Source organism: Falco naumanni, chromosome 6, assembly GCF_017639655.2.
Source record: "Falco naumanni isolate bFalNau1 chromosome 6, bFalNau1.pat, whole genome shotgun sequence".
NCBI lineage: Eukaryota > Metazoa > Chordata > Aves > Falconiformes > Falconidae > Falco > Falco naumanni.
The window spans coordinates 31,338,387-31,360,181 of record NC_054059.1 but is presented as its reverse complement, the minus strand read 5'-3'; the positions used below and the strand labels follow the sequence as shown (position 1 = coordinate 31,360,181).

At 37.5% G+C, this 21,795-nt stretch overlaps 1 protein-coding gene across 1 annotated transcript; it reads right to left on the bottom strand.

Moving 5' to 3' along the window:
- Positions 1 to 1,335: 1,335 nt before the first annotated feature.
- On the bottom strand, positions 1,336 to 21,652 carry DDX1 (DEAD-box helicase 1). The gene is made up of 26 exons (XM_040597927.1): positions 21,573 to 21,652; positions 19,518 to 19,569; positions 18,479 to 18,542; positions 17,736 to 17,765; positions 17,376 to 17,472; positions 15,516 to 15,563; positions 15,317 to 15,400; positions 14,312 to 14,395; positions 13,793 to 13,869; positions 12,480 to 12,552; positions 12,291 to 12,367; positions 11,377 to 11,491; positions 10,722 to 10,860; positions 9,701 to 9,761; positions 8,426 to 8,524; positions 7,647 to 7,736; positions 6,874 to 7,062; positions 5,784 to 5,835; positions 5,182 to 5,328; positions 4,382 to 4,473; positions 3,769 to 3,841; positions 3,255 to 3,327; positions 3,097 to 3,139; positions 2,802 to 2,897; positions 1,966 to 2,086; positions 1,336 to 1,658 (listed from the first exon to the last, which is right to left on the bottom strand). The coding sequence occupies exons 1-26, from the start codon at positions 21,586 to 21,588 to the stop codon at positions 1,528 to 1,530; spliced, it is 2,223 nt and encodes a 740-aa protein (XP_040453861.1). The 5' UTR covers positions 21,589 to 21,652; the 3' UTR covers positions 1,336 to 1,527.
- Positions 21,653 to 21,795: the final 143 nt, after the last annotated feature.

The window sequence follows — 21,795 nt, the reverse complement described above, 5'->3', positions numbered from 1 at the left end:
CATGACTTTGAACATGTGGCAGATTTAGAATAAATGTTACACTAACAAAAAGATAAATGCTGGTAACAGTTTGATTCTATCTACCCACCATTGTTCCCCAGATTTAAAAATGATTCCCACTTAAATGTATAATATTTCCACTTTAAACTGATGAAACTGTTTTTACTCTCAGCTTCAATTTGCAAACATGCATGATCTGTTTTCCCTGTACCCAAACCAATTTTAAGGCACTGAAATAAGTTATTGCCAAAAAAGAAGGACTTACCATCAATAGATTTCATTACTCATCTTGACAAGAGGAGACCAATAAAACAAATAGTAGAACTTCTCTTTCCAAGTTCTAATGAAAGGCATCCCACATGGCCTACCCTCCACACCATTTTAAAAGTATACAAAAGGTGTTAAAAGGAAGGATTCTATGATTACCAGTTCAGGATCAGGTAACACCGCACAGTCACAGTAAGTTTAATATTCACATTTGTTTAACTCTGAGAAATCCGTGTATTTTATTATAATAGCTAGGAATCTCAGTTTATCCTCTCCAGGTAACTACAAAAAAGGTTTTTTTGCTCAGTTTGAGTTTAATCTGGTTTTCAGTGTCCTCTGCAAGAGGACTGAACGCTTGGTGACTGGAAGTCTTCATGAGCAACGCAAAAGGTTACTTTCTGGGTTGTCACGCATTCCCAGTGATCTTTGATATTTTTAGGTGACAATCTGCAGGCAAAGTCATTGAAATAGATCTAAGTATCATTAAAGGAGTCACTCAAGGAAAAAAAGGAAGCTAAAAAAAATTCCGATCAGACTATAAAGTAGATTCATCTGAACAAATTCAACCTGCCTGAAAGGTGCACAAGAGGCATACTTCAACCTATACTGCATGAAAAAGCTTTTCCCAAAGATTTATGAACTGCTTCAATACTAGTGTGTTACTTTCCTATAAAGTCAGAGTATTGTAGAATTCTTGCCACAAGAGCAATTTTAGAAATTTAAGACATTAACTTTGAGGAGTCTAGTATTATGGAATCAAAACAGTTATCAACTTGATTTAAGTTTTTAGGACAACCAAAAGCATCAGATACTTCAGGAAGTTTTTTTCTTCTTCTTCAGTATCTTAAATATAAATAGCTGTCTGAATATGGATGCATCTTTAGAAAGCCCAGCACCGAAAGTTTCAGTACACAGCTAATTAAATCATTTTAACATATATTCTACGAAGAATCACATTCTCCTTCCAGATTTGCTTAACTTATATTTTCAATGACTCAAAAAGCTATGCAAAGAACAATTCCGCAAATTAATCCTCAAAGCAAGGCAAAAGAAAAGCAAAAGAAACCATTTCATCTTTGACTTGTTGTATTTTATCAATTCAACAACTAACAGTTAATCTTCAACACACTCTTCATCATGCAAGAAGTACATTTAGTTTTAATCCTTTTCTAACTACTGCTACTCAGAGGCAGTATGGGATTTTTGTATTTGCAGGGCAGAGCATTTATTAACTCAAGCCTCGTCTCAAGTGTGGCACAATCAGAATGTTCTGAACAGCTGGTTAGGAAGATAGCCAAGATGCAAGAAAGATGTCTGCGCTTCCTTTTCAAGGGCAGCCAACTCTTGTACTGTAGGAGCCAGAATATCCACATGGCCCTTATACAGTCCACCTGCCAAAAGAGACCCAATCTAAATGATGTATTCAAAGCCATTTTTCAGCAGAAATAATAATGCTCAACCAGTCATTCAGAAAGTTAAAGTAACTTCATTAACCTGTTAAACACAAAGCACAAACAAAAAAGCCACAGGCATACATGCCCTTTGGTTGCTTGCAACCCATGGACTTCATGTAACAAAGGCAGAAGACAGCAAAGAACTAGCAGTTTTTTTTAATCTATCATTCTGTAGTTACACAGCAGACAACCAAGAAACTGAGTGTTGCATAACAAGGTAACTCAAGGGTAGTTCAATACTTACCACCCAGAGCTCTCTTCTGCCCATATGTAACTTTCCCATCAAAATCATCTACCGGTACTTTTATGTCTGGTTCAACTTGGGCAATAGTGCAGTTTAAGTGTTCTTCAATCTCTCCCAGCAACTTAAGAAAAACACCAAAAAACAAAGTCACAAAGTACTCCTATGGTCCAAGACTTCAGTCAGACTAGTGTTCCGAATAGTCACATTCAAGTAGTTTCAACAGGAGTTGTACACACAACAACTCTGTCACAGACACCATAGACTAACATTTTTTTCCTCAAATGGACTATACAAGTTCATTTCCAATTTCAGTACGTTTTTACCCTACCTAGAAACCTTTATTTTACATACTATCCTACTTATGTAAGTGGGGCTACTTTATTTTGAAGAGCTCACAGTCCAAGCTTATTTTGCCATGGATGACCTATCATTCGCCCCTCTTTAATGTAGAAAGAAGGGAAGCACTGTGAATTTAACAAGCATTCATACCTAACATACAAATCCCAATAAAAATGTACTTGTGACACACTATTTCCAGGTTAGAGGAACAACAGTTTTAAGTTAGTTTTGCAACAAACCACCTAAACAAAAATGTGTAACTTACATCCTGTAACTCTTAAAAGCATTTGATTAAAATATTATAGAGAAGCCGACAGTGACAGAATTGACTGGAAGTATTAAAATAAGCTTTCATAATCAGAGATGTAAGTATCACTTTCTAATTTCTTCTTCAAATGGAATCAGGAGGTTTTGTATTTCAATTACGCTGCTAAAACAAGAACTATATCCCAGTCTTCTAGAGGAATTGGAATATTCTGGTTAAGCAAAACATTTACCTGCATCTCATTGTACCATATGGTACAACCTCCTTCTTCCTTCAGTCTAGTATTGTAACACCCTTTTCCACGACTACTGCATACATGATACCAAACCTAAAAATAAAGGAAAACTTCTAAACTTTGTGAAATAGTTGAGTACATTCATTTTGATTAACTATAGATGTCTGAATTCTTTTTCATGCTATTTAAGTTCCCTTTCAATTAAACAAGAACAAACAAGCAGTTTTCCAATCAGCTGTGGATAGAAGAGTAAAAATAAATTCTGTTCAATTTTGCTTTGGAGTGTAATTACCTTTTCTTTTTCTTTTGCTACAAGAGAGATTGCCAAACCCATCCTGAAGTATTAGGGGAGAAGGGAGAGAGAAAAATGTATTTCAGTAACTATTGCCAAGTTACAAAACAACAACAAAAATTCAGAAAACATGGTGATTAGTCTGAACACATACATACCTCTCAGCTCTGCCTACTCTCCCAATTCGATGAACATAGTTCTGTTTTTCATCAGGGAGTGTGACGTTGATAACTAAGATACACACAATCCACAGAGAATACAAGATACATGAGCTAAGGTCACAGACTAGATACCTAAAATAAGTGATTTTGATTGCTGCAATGCTTCTCCTTAGCCCATGTACATACTTATATGTTCTACTACAGCAGTTACAGGTGTCATTAACTGCAATACCTACACTGAAGGCCTGCACTATAAAACTGCTTTCTCTATGATTACTTTTTAACAAGAGTGGAAAAACAAACAAAGAATCCCCAACAATGCAGAACACCATCGAGAATTTGAGAAGGTATGTTGAACAATCAAATTAAAAGTTGCCTAGTTCAAGCCTTTAACATATGACTTAAAGCTTCATTTTAAAGAGTTGCATATACCCGTCTTAACTAGTTGACAGAACTGCAAATGCATTGAAGCCGTACGCAATTCAATAGCTTAGCTTAAGATAAGTCTTACCATATGGAACACCATGAATATCAATTCCTCTAGCAGCAACATCCGTGCAGATCAAGAAACGGACATCTCCTCTCTACAAAAAACATATTTGTAAAGAACTGTTGTGCTAAATAAGCCAAGCTAAATTCCAGGCAATGAAACAGTAGTCATTTGCATTTACTTCACCTTGGAAATGTTTCTGTACATTTTAAAGCTCTTCCACAGTGCAACAGTGCTTTTTGAACATTAACAGCTTGATCGATTTACATCCTTATTTCTTTCCCCAACAGCCTAAGGCAAGTATAAATCAATGAACGGCTTAAAATCAAACTGTCTAATATTTAAATAACTTTTTCTAATATTCAAAAGCCAAAGACTAAAAAACAATGTAATCTGATATGTAGCTTAAATACAGGTTTTACTTAAAAGTAAGCTCAACAATCCTGTCAGTGACAACTCAAAGGTCATATTGACTGACAGTACAGATTTCCACTTGTGCCTCCCAATTTTAGGAAGTGGGTCATAGGTCAATTGACCACAGTTTTCTTTAAATGGAGAACTAGCAACACAAATTAACATATGATTTCAGGTATCAGGAAGTGAGGAAAAAAGCTTCAGGAATCTGCTGCATCACCTTAAATCTTTCCAGGTTTTGCTTTCTTTCTTGAGGCTTTCTATCACCATGCAGACAGACACATGAGAACTGATGTCCCTTCCTATCAGGGCCTGAAAGAGTTGTTATGCATTAATAACTTCATGTATAAGTTATGACACAACACCATACAGAACTGGAAAAAAGTACATTTTGTGAGCAGAAGTCTTGAGTAAGGGCAATTTCACCTAATTTATTACCAATTAATACAGATTTCTAATTACTGACAGAAGCATTGGAGAAAAACAAAACAATTAAAAAAATACCTTCCCCCCCCCGGAGGTCTATGCAGGCATGTCTCCTTACTCCTTCCCTAATCTAAGCTTCCCTTGTTTCTCCAGACGTGTGTCTTCACCTTTCTCCCCACACATCTCCTTTCAGTGCCCCTGTGTTTTCTCTCAAGTTTCTCCTTATGTACTTACTTTTGTATGTACACACACTTCTTCCCATGTCTCCTGCCCATAGCAACTACTACTTTCATATAAACAGTTAAGCAGAAACATATACTGCTCTCATTGGTTCAAATTTTGGTGCATGATGGATTTTTTCCAGTCATTTCAAAGCTGGCTGGAACAGGTACAATGCAGTTCATTGCCTCCTCCCACACAGGGCATCCCTGCAGCTGCCTGTTACCCAACCCTGAATTTTACGCCCAGTCAGTATGTCAAAAAACTTAAGCACAATTTTATTTGTGTGGAGTCCAAATACCAGTGCCCTCTACCATAACATCTTGGCTTTGAAATAACATTCTGCTCACTTTCCTATTTTGTGAAAAATATTACCTCCGCCCTGTTGGATGAAGTACTGCTCCATATTATCACAGTCTATTTTAGTCCTACAGAAAATAATGGCTTGGTCCATCTTGTGTTCTTTGATTGCCCGAACGGTGTATTCTCCTTTTAGAATTTTAATAGCTTCAGACCACATTTCTAAGTAAAAGTAAAAAAGTTACTTCAGTCAAATTGTTTATGAGTATGAAGAGCCTTTGAATGGCATACATTTGAAGTTTTCTCTAGCCTTTCAGTAGACTAATAAAATTTTATTAGCAAAGAAAGTGAGCTAGACTTGCAATTTCCCCCCACACACACTCCCACGTTCCCCTGCTCCAAGGTAGTATAATACAGAAAGGACAAGACTCCTCAGGAGTTTCAGGTTTACTTATGCACACCAAACGCCTGTTGTTTACATACCCACAAAAATGAATATTCAAGTACTTTTCTCTCCTCCCTTATTACAGAAACACATTTCACAACTACTAAAGTGTAGAAATAAAAATTTGGAGGAACAAGACTCAAGGCTGATATCTAGTATAATTTAGCTTTACTTTATAACATTTACAAAGGATTACTTCACAAGCTATTATTTAACTAGTGTTGCTGATTACCTGGAGTGTTAGCGCCAGGTCGTGTATTATCTTTTGCATGTACTTCATCAGTCTAGGAAAAAACACAAACAAATAACCGCCCCCAAAGTCAGTCCATACTTCAAAGGAAACACTGAACTCCATTAAGTTATAATTAGCAAGAAATTAAATTTAAAAGTCATCTCAGCATTCTGTTCTCCCACCAGATAAGCTAATCTACCTTTAGCTGAAGAAAAGTCTTGAGTTTAAGCACACAGAATTTTCATAAACAAAGGACAATAAAATTATTTATGTAGACACTGAATAGAAACCACCTTTGAACAAAGTGATGAATTAAAAGCCATACCACCAAACATGAAAAAATGTACTATAAGCATGGCTAAATCATATACAGTGTTGCTCCTTATCTTTTCTCCCTATGCGAGGCTGAATCAGATACAAAACCCAAGAAAAATAAATTAATGCTAAGATTTAGGGAAAAGGCCCTAACAGACCTGACAAAGGGAGGTTCCAGAGAAAACAAGTGGTTAAGAAAAACCTATCGATTGTAACTGCGTAAGAGTTGCTGAGAAAGAAACAGTCCCAGGTTATTCAGAACTCAAAACCTAAGGACTTCAGTAACAACCACCACTTTCTCACATGAATAGGTGTCAGGTTAATGTAGAAATTAAACTAGTCTCAAATATAGCCTAAGATTAAGTCCATTCCTCTAAAAATAGCTCATCTCAGAGACAAAAAACACTCAACAGAATGATCTATATTGGAAGGTTTACTTCTTCCTGATCAATTGGAAAACACAGGTGCTAACTGCAGTTAGGCCACAGATTCATTAGCTGTGAAATGAGTGAAAAAGCAGTGCAGTGTCATTGTTCTCCAGTACAGATTGGAATGTTATTTTAACAAGATTTTCCTTAATCATGTCTGTAAGAACGTGCTGTTCAGAAACTGTGTTAGAACATCACCAATATCATAATGCTGACTACAATGGAACAAGCCATTTCGGATACTAAGTTATGTCAACAGCTGACAAAGGTCCTACAACATTTACTCTTCAGAACTGGAGCCTAATAAGTACACATGGGCAAACAGTTTTCACTTAGAGACCACTTACTCTGATATGATTCTTGCCAAGCCTTTCCCAGAGTTTGTCAGCTTTTGGATTTACAAGCACAACTACATGGTGTACAGTTTCAGGGACAGAATCTTCTCCTTTCAAATCAACCCAGGTGGGAAAATGCATGATCTTTTCAGATAGTTTTTTCACATCAAAAGAATGTAGTGTTGCAGAGCACACGATCACCTAAGAAGAAAAAAGCCATGTAGATACCACTGAAGATCAGATTCTCCCAGCATGAAAGGTCAGACTAGAGCTGGAAGCAAGTTATGTAGTTGAATACCATAATGTAGCACAACAGAAAGTGTCCCTGACCAGCTTTCCTCATCACAGGAATGACCCAGCTGATGAGTAACTTGAATTCTTCTCTTACAACACCCCAATCATTTAGGAGGAAGAAAGCAGAATTACTAAGAGCACATGAATCAAAACTACTAGAGCATTAGAAATCATAATGTATGTAGTCACTCATTTTTCAGATACATTTACATCTAAGTAACTCAAATACTGCTAAACACTTGGCTTCAAGATCTACGATGCTAATACATATTCACAAGCCATTACTGAACCTAATGAACAAGCATTAGTTTTGAACATGAGGTATAACAAACTACTTCAAAGCAGCAAGCTCCGTGCCATGTAACAGTCAACAATTGAAAGCAGTGCACACCACAAAAAAACCCCAACAACATACACCCACCCCAAACAAAAAAACCCAAAACCTAAACCCATCACAAAAAAAACCCCAAAACCACGAACAAATTTTATACCTGAAGTCTCTTCCCATCTGAAGTTATTTGAGGAATTTGACTGTGGATCCTATTTATGAAATCTGAATAACCCTGGAGGAGAAGGCCATCCTACATGGGAATAAAAGAAATAAAGCTGCAATTTTTAGTTGTCATTTCTCTGTCTATACACTTAAGTTAAATAAGCAATACACTTGTAGTCTCAGAAGTTCTCTTTTGATTAGCTGGACAGGTCAATGTCAGGCTGAGATATTACTACTAAGGAGAAAAAAGTAAACATCTGGAATATTCCGAAGTACATCTGCTGTGCTTCACAAGAAACTGAACATCTGTCTCAGCAGCTTCTCCTAGCTAATAACCCAAGGCATTCCATCTTTGTGAATATTCAGTTGTACTATAACTGATTAGAGGCACTCATTTCACAGCATATTGACTACAACAGTCATTGCCTTCAAGACAATGCAGCAGGATAATAAAACACACTTATCTTGGTTTTGTCCTTTCAAGTTCCCTGTACAGTGACAGAAACAGACTTTACAACCTTATGACTACAGCCTGAAATACATTTCTGAATCAGAAATAACTCAAACAGCTTTACAAGCGAGGCTATAAGGGGAAAAATATGTAGATTGCTATGATTACAAAACAAGATAAACCTGGAATAGCCCCCACAGGTAGCTAGTTGCTGTTCCACTGAAGTACCAAATGCTATAGAACAATGATGCTTCACTTTACTCTTTTAGTGAATGACACACTGCATTTAAGAACAGAACTTAAGTATCACTTAGTTCTCTACGTACAGCTTCATCCAGAACCAGGAATCTGACTTGAGACAAATTAAGCTTTCCTGTTGAGACCAGGTCATCCAGTCTTCCAGGAGTTCCAACGACAATATCCACCTGTGAAACACAAAGAGTATGAACTGGTCCCATAACTAACTAGAGGCATTACCAGCTTTATCTAAATTAAAGATTATGATACAATTATCAGTATGATGCCCTATCTTTTATTTATTACAACTTCATAGAATCCTAGAGCAATTTTGGTTGGAAGAATCTCTTAGAGTCATGTGGCCTCCACTCCCACCATCACATGCAAATGAAGAACAGTTCCCAAGTTACTTTGGGTAGTCGCCCAATAAAATTTTCAGTATCTTCAAGGACAGACAAATCAACACCTCTCTGGGCAACCTGCATTTCTATTCTGGGACTTTTTCATTAGAAGAATCTGCCCCATGTAAAAAACCTTCCCTTATTTTGAGAAGTGCTGTGCCTTCTCCCCTCCCCCACTTCCCAAGCTGTGTTAAACCTTGTTATCTGAAGCCAACAAACAGATCTGTTTTTAAATGGGTATAAAATAAATTCAACTTTTCTTACTGTGAAAGTATACATATCAAGTCTATCAGCTATAGAAATAACTTAAGATTTTGCCAGATGGAAGGGTTAACTGTCATGAATTTAGCATTCACATGAAAGTTTAGCAATCTTCCAGTTCAAGCCTGCTTAGGAGAAAAACATCTGCATTTTTTGCGGCTAGAGCCACTGGAAAATTTATCAGTTGTGATGGAGTCTCATTTCCAAAAGCAACTCTTAAATAAAATCATAATAATTAAAAAAAAGACTATGCTATCCCTACAGCATGAATGATTTGATTATACATCCCATGCTGCTGAAGCTAGACTGGCTCCTTCTATGTAAGACTGGTTCATGGTGTAGGTCGACCCTGATAATAGCAGGCCAGTTTTGTTCACACAGACATGGAGCAGAAGTTAAGAGGAAAACTATCTCAGTCTTGTTGGTTAAGCAAAAATGGCAAAAATCACAACTTTATTTTAAAATTTTCAGATCTACTCAGGCTTCAATAGAATTTGACCAAGTACTATAAGCATTTGTGTTGACAATTGCCATGGAAATAAAGCAACAAGTGCTAGCTCAGTGCAACATGAGCTTGCCATCAACTGCACAATTTCTTTTCATTAGGTTTACAGGAATTACAAGAAGCACCATTACTATTCTCTGGCAACATTATGAGTTACTCAGAATCCAAACTATTAAGTCACATTAACACAAACTTACTCCTTGTTCCAGTACAGAGAGTTGATCTCTTGCAGCAACCCCACCAATAATCAACAGTTCCCTGAAATTACATCAACGTATTTTGATACTTGTTTATTTATCATATTCAGAAGATAGATTAAACATCTGGCTGAAAACTGATTCTTTTATTAGTAATTGACTATTACCAGATCTGAACAGTATTTTTAAGAACAAAAGAGCAGGGTTTTTTTTTTAAGTTTGTCCATTCATATTAGTGTATTATATTTTAATTTAAGACATAAAAGTTCTGTTACCAAATTGTATTTGAATTTGACTAGTCTATCAGAGTTGTATTAAACACCTTAACTCCTTGACTTCATTTTAAAAAACAATCTGTTCCTTGAAAGCTAGAAATGTAAAGAGCAGATAACCAAATGAATCTTACATGATAGCTTGCCTCTCCCCATTGCTACTCCCTTGCAATTTTGGCAAAATACTCTTGTAAATTGACTACAGTTTAAAATATGGAGACGTTCATTTAAGTTTTATAATCACAGTCAGAAGAGAAACAACTTTAGACCAAAGCAGCTTGTAGAGGATGCATTTCAGAATTGCACCTCCATGCTAATCACCACAACAGCTGTCTTGCAAGCACACTACTATAAACTGAACACACCTTGTATGTAACTTTGTTGGAGATGAAAAATAAATAAAACCAGGGCAGGGGGAGGTGGGGGGGCCACAGGAAGATGGCTCAGAAAAGAAGGGCAATAAGCAGAACACAATGTTTTTAATCAAGTTACATACACCTTTGATAAAGTGCAGAAAAACCCAAATAATTTGTCATACCAGAAAGATGCACTACATAGACAAAACACATCTGGTCTGATTATAGCTGAAAAGCCAGAAGGTTGGTTGGTAGCAAGTATTACTGAGGCTATTATCAGTAGCACTGCAGAGTAAGGTCCACTTTGCTACAGAGTGGAACACTCCACATCCCCCCACAAATTCATGTCCATGAACAATACCATAAATACAATTATAATCAATCCACTGTTACCTTAATTTGGGATTATCAACATATTTTTTGAACTGCTTCACATTGTTCAAAGTTTGTTCTGCCAGCTCTCTTGATGGTTCTACAATCAATGCTTTTGGAGCATTTGGAAGGTTCTGTGTTTGAACCACTTGTGCATTTCCTAAGCGAGAAACACATGCCATTTAAGACAAATTTAGTCCTATCCCAGAATTTTTTTACTAGAAACAAACCTGGATTTTCTACTAATAGTCTAAACCCTAATGATTCTAAATGCTCCATTAAATGATCATGTTACTGCTCACTCAATTATGAATACCTTCAGATTTATATTCAGAGATTACAAGTGAATCTTGCAATGATAGTGGGTATACTGGCCATGCAGCATGATTAGTTCTATTGCAGAGCTTAAACATACAGTTACTTGTAAGATGACACTTCAGTAACTTTGCTAACTTCTCTTTATCTGCTGCATTTCTAAACTCAAAAGTGTTAGATTATTTGTGGTTTAAGATGAAGAAGAAGATTTGGAATACTTTTTAAAAGCACTAATATTTCTACCAGTAACCTAATTGTAAGACCTTGAATGCAGCAGTAATGAAGCAATTAAAGTGATCAAAAGATACTCTGTAACACAATCTGAATACAGAACTGAGAAAAGTGTAAATATATAACCTACCCGAGTGTTGTGATTTTACAATACTGCCATCAGGAGCCTTGCAAAGACCAATATAGCCATCTTTTGGTGGAAACTTGAAGTCTTCTTCACCAAAATTGAATTTCAGTTCAGCATTCTAGATTTCAAAAAAAGTTGTGTCATACAGATTCAAGAGATCCCATGAAGTGAGAAACACTTCCATGATTAATTTCCCCATGAGAAAGCATCTAGACCAGGAAGGAAAGGCAACATTTTCTCCCATCTTACACGTTTCCCTTCCTAACTTACCTAAAACCTGCCAGCCATTTTGTACATGGTTCTAGCTCTTAAAACTCTTTTCTTCTACATCAGAAATATCCCCAGGTTTACATAATCAAGGAAACATTTTTTGAACTTCTATGCTCCATTCATTTTCAATGACAAAACAATTTAGTAAAAAACCCACTTTTGACTTGTACATTTCTCTGACCAAGAGAACATTCTGCTAAAACCTTTACTTGGTAAAGAGATCATCCCAGATATACTAACTCCAGAAAGACATACTGCTACCCAACTGTAATGTTAGAGTTGAAAATAAAGGAAAACAGGAATTTTGGCACTTACAATTTATTTGCTTCTATCTGTTTAATCACAGTATATCAGAGTTTAATACAGGCAAGGTAGCAATGGTATTACCAATTAGTTATAAATGTAAGGTTAGAATAGCATGGAAGTATTTCAATTTGAATTTAAACATTTGGTATTTAACTTGAACAGTACTCAAAGCTAACACACTGGTGACCTCTCCAGGAGTGAAATAATAGTAGATCAAAAGCAGATAGTGTACAAGCACAACTACAGCAATTGTAGGTGGCTCTGAAATTTTATACATAAGTAGCTACCAAAACTAGAACCATTTTTGTGACCTTACACCATCTGTGATATTCCTAACTTACCTTCAGTACACAAGCTGCAAAAAGCGCTTGGTTCCTTACGTGTGGTGGAATTTCAAATGCAAGGCCAAGGTCCTTCCCTGAAAGCAGGGTTAGTTCAGTCAGACTTTGCAGGTGTGTTGCATTCCCCTCCCTGCCCCTCCTCCAGTACAAGCAGCCCAATAAAATTCAAAAGTAGTGAATAAAACTTACCATTTTTGGAAAATTTTATTTGTCCTTTGTCTAGGTCTAGATAACATCCAATTGTATCATGCATAGTGAATTCCTATAAGAAAAAGAAGTTTGTGAAGCTAAGAAATGTTACCTTCAGTGTATTAAGAAACTTGGTGCTTATATTCTGTCAACTTTTACAGTTTTCCCACTTCTCCCTACTAAATGCTGATTTTTTTAAGAAGCAAGTTCAATTTATTCCAGTAATACCACTGTAAATAACATGTGTATTTTTATTTTACTACAAATCTTCTGTAAGCTGCCCAATTTATCTTAGATATTTAAGCATTTATTGCTGCTTTAAATTTACTTTAAAACCACGCACTTTGACAATGATAAATTTAAGTAATTTACCTGGAAGTATTATGCATTATGGAAAAGGGCATAAATCATGCATGTATTAGCCAATGCATATCTAAGCTTGAAGCACCAAGCACAGTAACAGAAACCTGTATTCTGACTATATAAAAAGACTAAGTCTTGGAGAAAGTATACATAACATGCATGCAGTACCTATGTAAGTCATTAAGTATCTTGAAATCTGTTCATTATGAAGGTATTCAAAACATTCTGCTTCTAATTCAACAGCTTAGAAGTCACTACTATAGAAAAAGCTACAAAACAGTCATAGAAGTTGCAGGTTTTAAGGCATTGAAAGTTCATTAATACCACAAAGATACCAGAGTTTCTGCTATATTATTCATATTTTATATAAAATATGCTTAAACATCTAAACTTTTGACTGGCATGCTACACAAAACCCACCACAGGTATTCCTGAAAGACAGTTTCAGAAGCACACATTAATGTAACAGTCTAATAGCAAACACAACTCAATAGCCAGCAAAAGGGTGTGAATAACTACATTTATTACTATGTCAAAACACAGACTTAAATGCTAGAAGGTTTTGAGATTACTTCAGTTTTAACTACTAATAAACAGGATATGACATCCTCACTTAGACGCCAAATCCAAGCTAAGACTGACATAAGTCAAGAAATAAATCCAAGTGATCAGTCAGCCTCTAACCATAATACACAAAAAAGGTTTATCTTCTAAATAAGAGTCAACATATTTGCACTCAAGCCACAATCATAAGCCTCAAGTTGATAACTGCTTTTGTTAAATCTGTTAAAAACGCTTTTATCAAAAAAATGCTTCAATGTTTCATGGTGCTTTTGCCCAGTGATCTTCCCTTAAAAGTTAGTACTACTATGAAAGACAGTTGATTGTTACAGCACAGAATCAACATGCAAAACTTCTAATGTTTCTACCAATAAGCAATTCAAGCTTACCTCACCGTAGCTGTCAAATTGCTTGTTGTGAGATTTCTTACCAGTGCCACCAAAGCCAAAGCCAAATTTATCAGTGCCTAAAGACAAAAAGTATAGCTTTTCACCTTTTTGTTGACAGGTTATGTTTTTTCCTCTTTGTATCCCAATTGAAGCCTCTAACTCTACCATGTAAAATAGTAATACACAGTGCTGAAGACTTCTAGCTTTGATGTATGTTAAATCAATAAATGTACTGCTATAAAAATATTGATTTTACTAGTCTCCAGTTATCTTCATTAAAGAAATTAAAATGTCAATTAAAAAACTGAAATAAAAGGGGAAAGTCAGAAAAGACAAACATTGCCACCACCTAAACTTATTTCCTTTTACAGGAAGCGCATTTGAACAAGAAGTTTTAAGCTCCCCAATATTGCTATCCTTCACCAAGAGCCCATTCTCTGCCAGAGTAGGGCACAACTCCAGCCATTCCATGCAAACATGAAAATTCTTTATGGGATTCTTCTTTTGAAGTAAACTCACCCAAATCTAGTGAAGCCTGCATAGTTGACCAACCGACTCTGCACAAGCCTTGGTCATGACAGGAAACTTCATAGTAGTATTTACCTTTAAGAGAGAAAGAAAGGGTCTAAGCAACACCTAAGTTTCAGTTTCATCAAGGTGGTTCAGTTTGGCTACTTCCAGGGCCATGAAGTCTAACACCAACACCCCTGCTGAAAGTGTCAAAATCCCCTATTGTGTTAGTGTGAAAAGGTTCTATAGGTACCTATGTATGTAACAAACATTAACAGAGAACAGCAGGCAAAAGACAGAAGTAGTACATGCTGAGAGAGAGTGTGTAAAAAGCTCCAAAAGAAGCTAGAGAAGCCCCTGGTTCTATTAAATCCACAAGAACTGATAAACTCACAGCACCAGGGGTCTGCCGAATAAACTTACATACAAGACCACCAGTATGCACTAACATCAACAACTGGTTATGGAACTTGAACCACATCCAACAACAGCTGCTAAGTACACACAGACTACAGGATTATTTGTGCACCTGACCAAATGAGACTGAGGGTCTCTCTGAACATCCACCTAGAACCACTGGATTATCTCAATATGACTCTGCTTCCAAGTGAAAACTTGGGGGTTGGCCTCTCAGCTGTTGCTCCAACCACATAACCATGAAATCTGTGCATGCATGTATCTGTGTCAAGTGTGCAAGTAAACAACTTGAAGTACTATGTCAGTAGCTATTTCCTATTGATGACACCTTGATAAAATATGTTCTAGTGAATACTAGTTATGATTCTGTCTCCTCTATCTCAATCCCCTATCAAGTAAAAGGTAATTTACAACACAAGGAGAACAAACCAGAGGTATTTGTCATTCCAAAGCCTTCAGCTAGCAAAGTGAGTAACTGCACATTTGCTCAGATGGATAAGAAGTTTCAAATGCAACCATCTACAACAATGGGTGACAAGCAGACATTTCAGTTGAAACTTTTCTAGAAGTCTCCAAAATACAGAATTTTGTACCTACCTTTAGTCACGCCTCTAGTTGCTCTGCATCCATGCCATTCTTTTACCTCTCTGCTTTGACAACACAAACCATCTGATCCAATTGCTGAAAATGACAAGATAGTTTTAGTTAAAGAAATTGCTTAACTGCTTTTAAAATAAATTTTCAAGGATACTTTCTTCTAATTTTTTTTCACCAAGCAAACATTAAGACAACTCACCAAAAGCTGATCCTCTATCATAGGGGTTCATTTGCCATTTATTGAGCACTAAGTTTGAAACACAGCAAAAGAAACAAGCATTAAACCAGGAAGGTAAGACTGGAAAACTCAAATTAGAAGTTCACACTGGCTCTACAGTGTTTGGCTTCCCTGCCTGGTGAGACGGCTTTGTTCCAATACAATTCATACAAGGTCAAAACGACAGCATCCAACTTGGAGGGACACAGATGCATAATACAAAAGTATTCTATGAAAGGTTTAGATTATTTTGTTACGGAGCACACAGATAAAGTTACTTAAAAATACAACAATGAAGACATATACAAAATAAGCTAGAGTTCCACATAATCACAATTAAAATCAGCTAGAAAATATCCAAAACTACATCAAGAGCAACACATTTGAAATGTATTTGCTATTTCTGTTCCAAGTTTACATTAAGATATTTTTCAGATTATCAAAGTATAGTTACTGAAGAGCCAAGATATATGCACATACAGCACATAAAATCTCTGACTTATTTTCATATGCCCTACAACATATCGCAGTAAGTCAAGATGTTTCACAATATAAGGATTTTTTTGTTAAACTAGACACCATTTCTATTAGGATTAACTGAGCGTATTTACATTACATTCTTTCAAAGAGGTTGGGGTTTTTTTTCCTTTTAAAGTTTACTGTTCACCACTACTGTAGCAGTAGTTACAACAAAGCTGAAAGATGAGAACTTCTGCAACATCTTCAGAGTGTCGTTTCTGCAGCTACTGTCACTTACATAAATCTCAATCTGTAAGTACCATGGACTGGACATTGTTACTAGCTTTCAAGTTGCAAGCTTATTTAAACAAATGTACAACAGATCCTCAAATACTGTGAGGATATTGTCATCATTATAATCCATTTTTCATCAGTGGGTTCTGGCCCTGTGCATTTCCTGCTGAGTTCAATGTTTACTAGTTCAAATCTGCAGCAATTCAAGATGTTGTTATTCGGCCTCTGCATCTAGCCAAGTGTCAAAAGGAACAGCAACAGCTTTATGCAGCATCGAATTGAAAGACATACTGCAGTGCTACTCCAGCCACACAAAAGTTTGAGTCTAGAAGAGCTTTTTGCTCAAGCTTACTTAAGAGGCCTAAATCAACTGTGGGGTGTCACTGCTGATGTCTCATTCATCCCTACAACTGAAGATTATTATTTTTTTTTTAATTCCTTCAAGCGGGACACTACTACCATTTCACATCTTGCAAAGCACTAAACCAGTATGGCTTTCAGAATAACACTGAAAAGTGTTGTGTGGATCAGTGTCGCAGCACTCTCCAAACTATCAAGCTGCAACAAGGTCTTTTACCATCTCATACCAACACACTCTTCATGCCAGTCCCTCTGCTGCTTTCTCCTAAGCTCTCCTCATCCTGGGTGCACTCTCTCCCTCTTCTCTCTGCTTTTTCCTCCTCTCTCTTCCTTGGCTGCTCTCTTCATTGGCTGCCCAACCTCTTAACAGAACTAGCCACAGCTGCACCCTATCTACATCAACAAACCCACCACCCCTGACACCAACCCACCACTGTATATTATCAATGATAATTAACCCAGCTTCATTCTTCTACAGATCAGCTAGCTTTAACATGAAGATAACAAGCATTACTGAGAGACTGCAGTATCAAACATGCCCCAGTTCTTTCGATGATTCCACCAGTAAGTTTACATTCACTGGTTTATAAGATCTGGGGTGATGATATTCCACATACATTATTCCAAATGAAGGAAAAAACACTTATCTAGTTAACTTCACTTTGGGAGTTGACTGAATCTGTATGATTTAAGTTCGAAACTTGAGGAGTGTGACACTTATTAACTTACCTGCCCCACCAGTTTTAATAGTTGCTTTCCCTTTCTTGCCTTCCATCTGGTCCTTCAGCGTTTCATAAACGATCTGGATAACTGGAATGCTAAAAGCCTAAAAGGGAAAGTTATTTTCATTCCACAGCTTGTATTATACAGATACTTCCAGATATACAGTCAGTCTTGTTTTCAGGTGCAATATCCAGGGCCAGAAACACTTTCCAATGTGCCTACACATATGCTTGTAAAGGCGATTAATAATATTGCTTAAACACATATACAAACCTATACACATTCTCCCTGTATGTATGCATACACACAAGCCACCTCTCACCACTTAAAAACTTACTTCCTGTTAATTTGAATTTGATTACTTACACCAGTTTTTCCACTCCCTGTTTCAGCAGCCTATAGGAAGAAAAATTTAAGAGTTTAACCAGAGCTGCAACTTCCACTGTAAGGAATGTTCTACTGTTCTATTTTAATAAACTAATTTTAATTTTACTTCTGTATAATACAGGAAAACATTATAGAGTAATGCCATTACTTCACACAAATTAAATGCAAACACAAACAGGGAAAACCTTTACAACAGACTTAACAAGAAAAACAAAAAACAAAACCCCAGAAACTTCCAAGGCCCACTAGAAAAATCTATGTCTGTCTGATCTCTAGAGGCACTACACAAGATTATAGGAAGCGTTACTTCGGTTACAGAATCAAGAACACAGAGCTGCAAAAGGCACGATGAACAAGCCATACTAATTTGGTATCTTCAAGGTTATCAATACCAAAGTATTTGCTTAGGCAGCATCAGTCATGTTCTATGCAGATCTGTGCCAGGTATTTACAACAAAAAGAATAGTAGATTAAATCAGATAGCTGTCATTCATAAGGCAGTGCCTGTCAAGTAGTCAGAAAATAAAGCCTGATGAGAATTAATCCCATCTGCAACAACAGCTGGACAAAACAGGTTTTTAGCTGAAGATTATACCTTCTACTGAAGAAGGGCTGGAGACCTAGTCTAACTATGGATCCTTCTGGAAAGAAGGAAATCTATTGCACAAACAACAATTAAAAGACATAGGCTTTCTAGGAATAGGACTATCCTGCATACCTACCATAAGTACATCACCACCTCCCAGGATCAGTGGGATGGATTCTGCTTGGATATCTGTAGGAAGACTACAGCAAAGAACACATTACACAAACCAGCGTTATCAGTAGAAAAAACGGTTTTTGCTTACATAGGAACTCACAAAGACCATGGTCACCTGCAATATGGGAAATAACAAGTAAATGGCTTTATGCATTAATGCAGGCCACTTTCTGGCTTGCAGCTAAGGAAAAGGACTCCCTTTACAAGGAAAGCTTGGAACAGGAGACACCTTGACAGGATGTGACTAGGGGATGCAGTGGATTCAGTTGTACACTGACAAGAGGACTACATCTCATCACTATGCTAAAGTATAAAAAACCCAGATTAATTATATATTCTGTTTTCCTTTCATGTGAGTTTCACTTTTAAAGCCACTTATACAGCCATCATTTAGAAGATTGCTATTCAATACTGGAAAAGAAAGTAAAGATAGCTAAATGCAACCAGTGTTTTCAGACAATCACAGCTAATTAATACCATGCATATGAGAAAAGAACTACATGCAATAAGATTGTCTATACTGACAACATTCTGAATAACAATTCAAAACAAGCTCTGAAGAGAAATATTTTAGCCAAACAAGTAATTACACCAAGAACAGCTTTTGTAGAACACTGATACACAAGCATCAACTCTGAAGAATATAAATTCAGATCACAGTTTGGAAAACATTTAATAAACTAGCATAAGCTACGTGACAGTGTTTTACATCCAGTAATCCCACAATACATTAATAAACAAATCAGAAGCACGGAGGCTTTTGTCAAAAAAATAACACTGAAGTATTAGCAGTCATGCTTTGCTTGTCCAAGTTTATATGTTATACAATAAGTGTTCTTCAGTCATTCATGCTAGGAAGTGGTGCATGGAGTTGCAATGACAGTTAAAGGAAAACTCATCTGCTTTGTTTTAATGTGACAGCAAAGGTATTTTAAGAAGCATGTCATGTATCGCTTAAAGGCAAATCAGATTTTGCAAGGCTCAAATGCCTTCCTACTTACAGCCAGTCCATCTCCTCCACTGCTTGAGCTATCTCAGGCATAACACCCATTTCTGTAAAACAAGAAAAAAGGAACAAGCAGCGTTATTTACTTCAATGTAGCCCAAATGATTCCCAAGCATCAAGACTTCCAACTACAGAGAAAAATAAAAAAAGCACTTTTTTTGGCAACAGGACACGCAACCTTCTCTATGGAACTCGTGATAAAAACACATTCTCCCTTCCCCACATACAGTTCCAACAGTTGTCCCCACTTACAGCCCAAAGTCAGGCATATACTAGGCATAAGGGCAGGTGCTGACATAGCAGCAAAACAAAAGGACTGGGAATGGAGTAACATTTCAAGGACAAGGCACTTATCTTTGCATATTTAAGGAAACTGGTTTTGCACATTTAAGTAAACACGTTTGCTCATGCAAACAACAAAGAAAGCTTTGTTAAATCACAAATATCCTGACTCTCTCTACAGTTGTGATGGGAACAGTTTTCAAAAAAAGAAAAAACCTGTACCCTATAAAGACTCAAATTTGTAACACTTAGATTTCTTTTCACTAAATCTTGCCTTGCACACTTTGAGCATGTATATTAACTAGACAATACTTTGATTTTCAAACAGTTACTAACCACAACTAACTTTGAAAGGTTTTTTCCTTGGATACCCCTTCCGGCAAGCTCCTATCAAGGTCTGATAGTCATGCCTCAGACAAGTTAAACATGAACCCATGTAATAACATTAGTATGTTGATCAACAAATTCTACTTAAAAAAAAAAGCAGGGGAGGGGAAGAGGCCTGCAGTTACTCAATAAGGGCAAGAGGAAAGGGGGAAGAAAGCAGACTTAACCAACCCAAAAAATGGTATTATACCACCAAAATAGCAGTTTAGCTGCTGATTATCTTCTCAAGCGCATAGGGTTACTCTAGAACAATTTAAGTACAAATACATACCTTTCTAAAGGGATCTTTCACCTGCTAGCCTTTACACTGTCACATGCTGAGTTTCACATATCCTACACACACAGAGCCAGGCTGACATATATGGATCTATATCTATGTAGCCAAAAATTATTCTTCTATTTACTATAGCACAAATGTTGTAAGAAACATGATTAACATGATTTCAGAAAGCTTTAGTATTTTCAAGGGTCAGCCTATGAACCTATCTACAAAATTAGACAATCCACATAAGCAAAAAGCTTTTTTCATAATAATAAAAATAGCTACTGTTTGCAAATTATATACAAATCCCTAGATTACTAATTATCCTTCCAGTTCACATAGTTTTAGTCAATATACAGTAGAAGGGTTTAATCAAACAATGTAACTACAACATTTTCCTCAACTACAACCAAATTTATGCTACTGTCTAGCAAATAAACTCATGTCTAAATCTACAGAGGATGCTTCAGTTAAAAGAAACAAATTAAAACCCTCATATACTTTGAAACTTTACAGTACCCTAATCCCTAACACTGACTGGTCACCTGCGTGTACATGTATGTACGGGGGGGTGTGGGGGGGGTGTGGGGGGTGGGACGACAGCAATGCTGTCTCCTTCACCGTAGATTACAGTTTACACACATAGTTCAGACCACATCACAGAACAGAGCTACTCGACGTTATCATCCACTGCAATACACAGAATATTCATGAGCCTCCTGTTACAGCAACCAGTCAGCCCAAAGAACGAGTCTTGACTTTCAAGCAGCCCCGTTTGCCGGATACCTGCATACCACATACGCACCAAAACCAGCAAATCCATTTTGATAACCCCTTTCGAAGGCCTGCAAAAGCCCAAGGAACCGCGCAGAGCACCTACACCCCCACAGGCCTCTCGACCTTAAGCCTGCTACGCGATACACACGTTAGAGGATGCCCGCACGGGGGGCAGGCCCGAGGGGCTGCGTACGGCGCTAGCAGGGCTCGTCCACCGCAGGGAGACCGGGAGCCGCCATCCCCACAAGGCGCCGGCAAAGGCCTGAGGCGAGAAACCTCCCTCCCAGTGCTCTGCTGCCGGCGACACAGCCGACGGCCCCCACCCGAGCCAAGACCACGTACCCGAAAACGCCGCCATCTTGGCACCCGGAAGCACCAACCACGGCCCCGAGAGCGCAAGCGCAAGGCGCGTCCGCGGCTTTATGGCGCCGGGTGGGAGGCGGGCGGCGCGGGTGCCGTGCCGTGCGTTCCGGCCGCGGCCGGTCCGTGCTCCCGCCGGGCGCAGCCACAGGCGCGGGCACGGCTCGGCAGCGGCTGCACCAAGGACAGCGTCGAAGAAGGAATT

What these genes read in the sequence shown, in the direction of transcription:
- DDX1 (XM_040597927.1), bottom strand. An exon ending in TTGCAGCTTGTGTACTGAAG is followed by an intron (nt 11,492 to 12,290) that starts GTAAGTTAGGAA and finishes TTTGAAATCTAG; the next exon opens with AATGCTGAACTGAAATTCAA. An exon ending in CTTCATCCAACAGGGCGGAG is followed by an intron (nt 4,474 to 5,181) that starts GTAATATTTTTC and finishes CAACTCTTTCAG; the next exon opens with GCCCTGATAGGAAGGGACAT.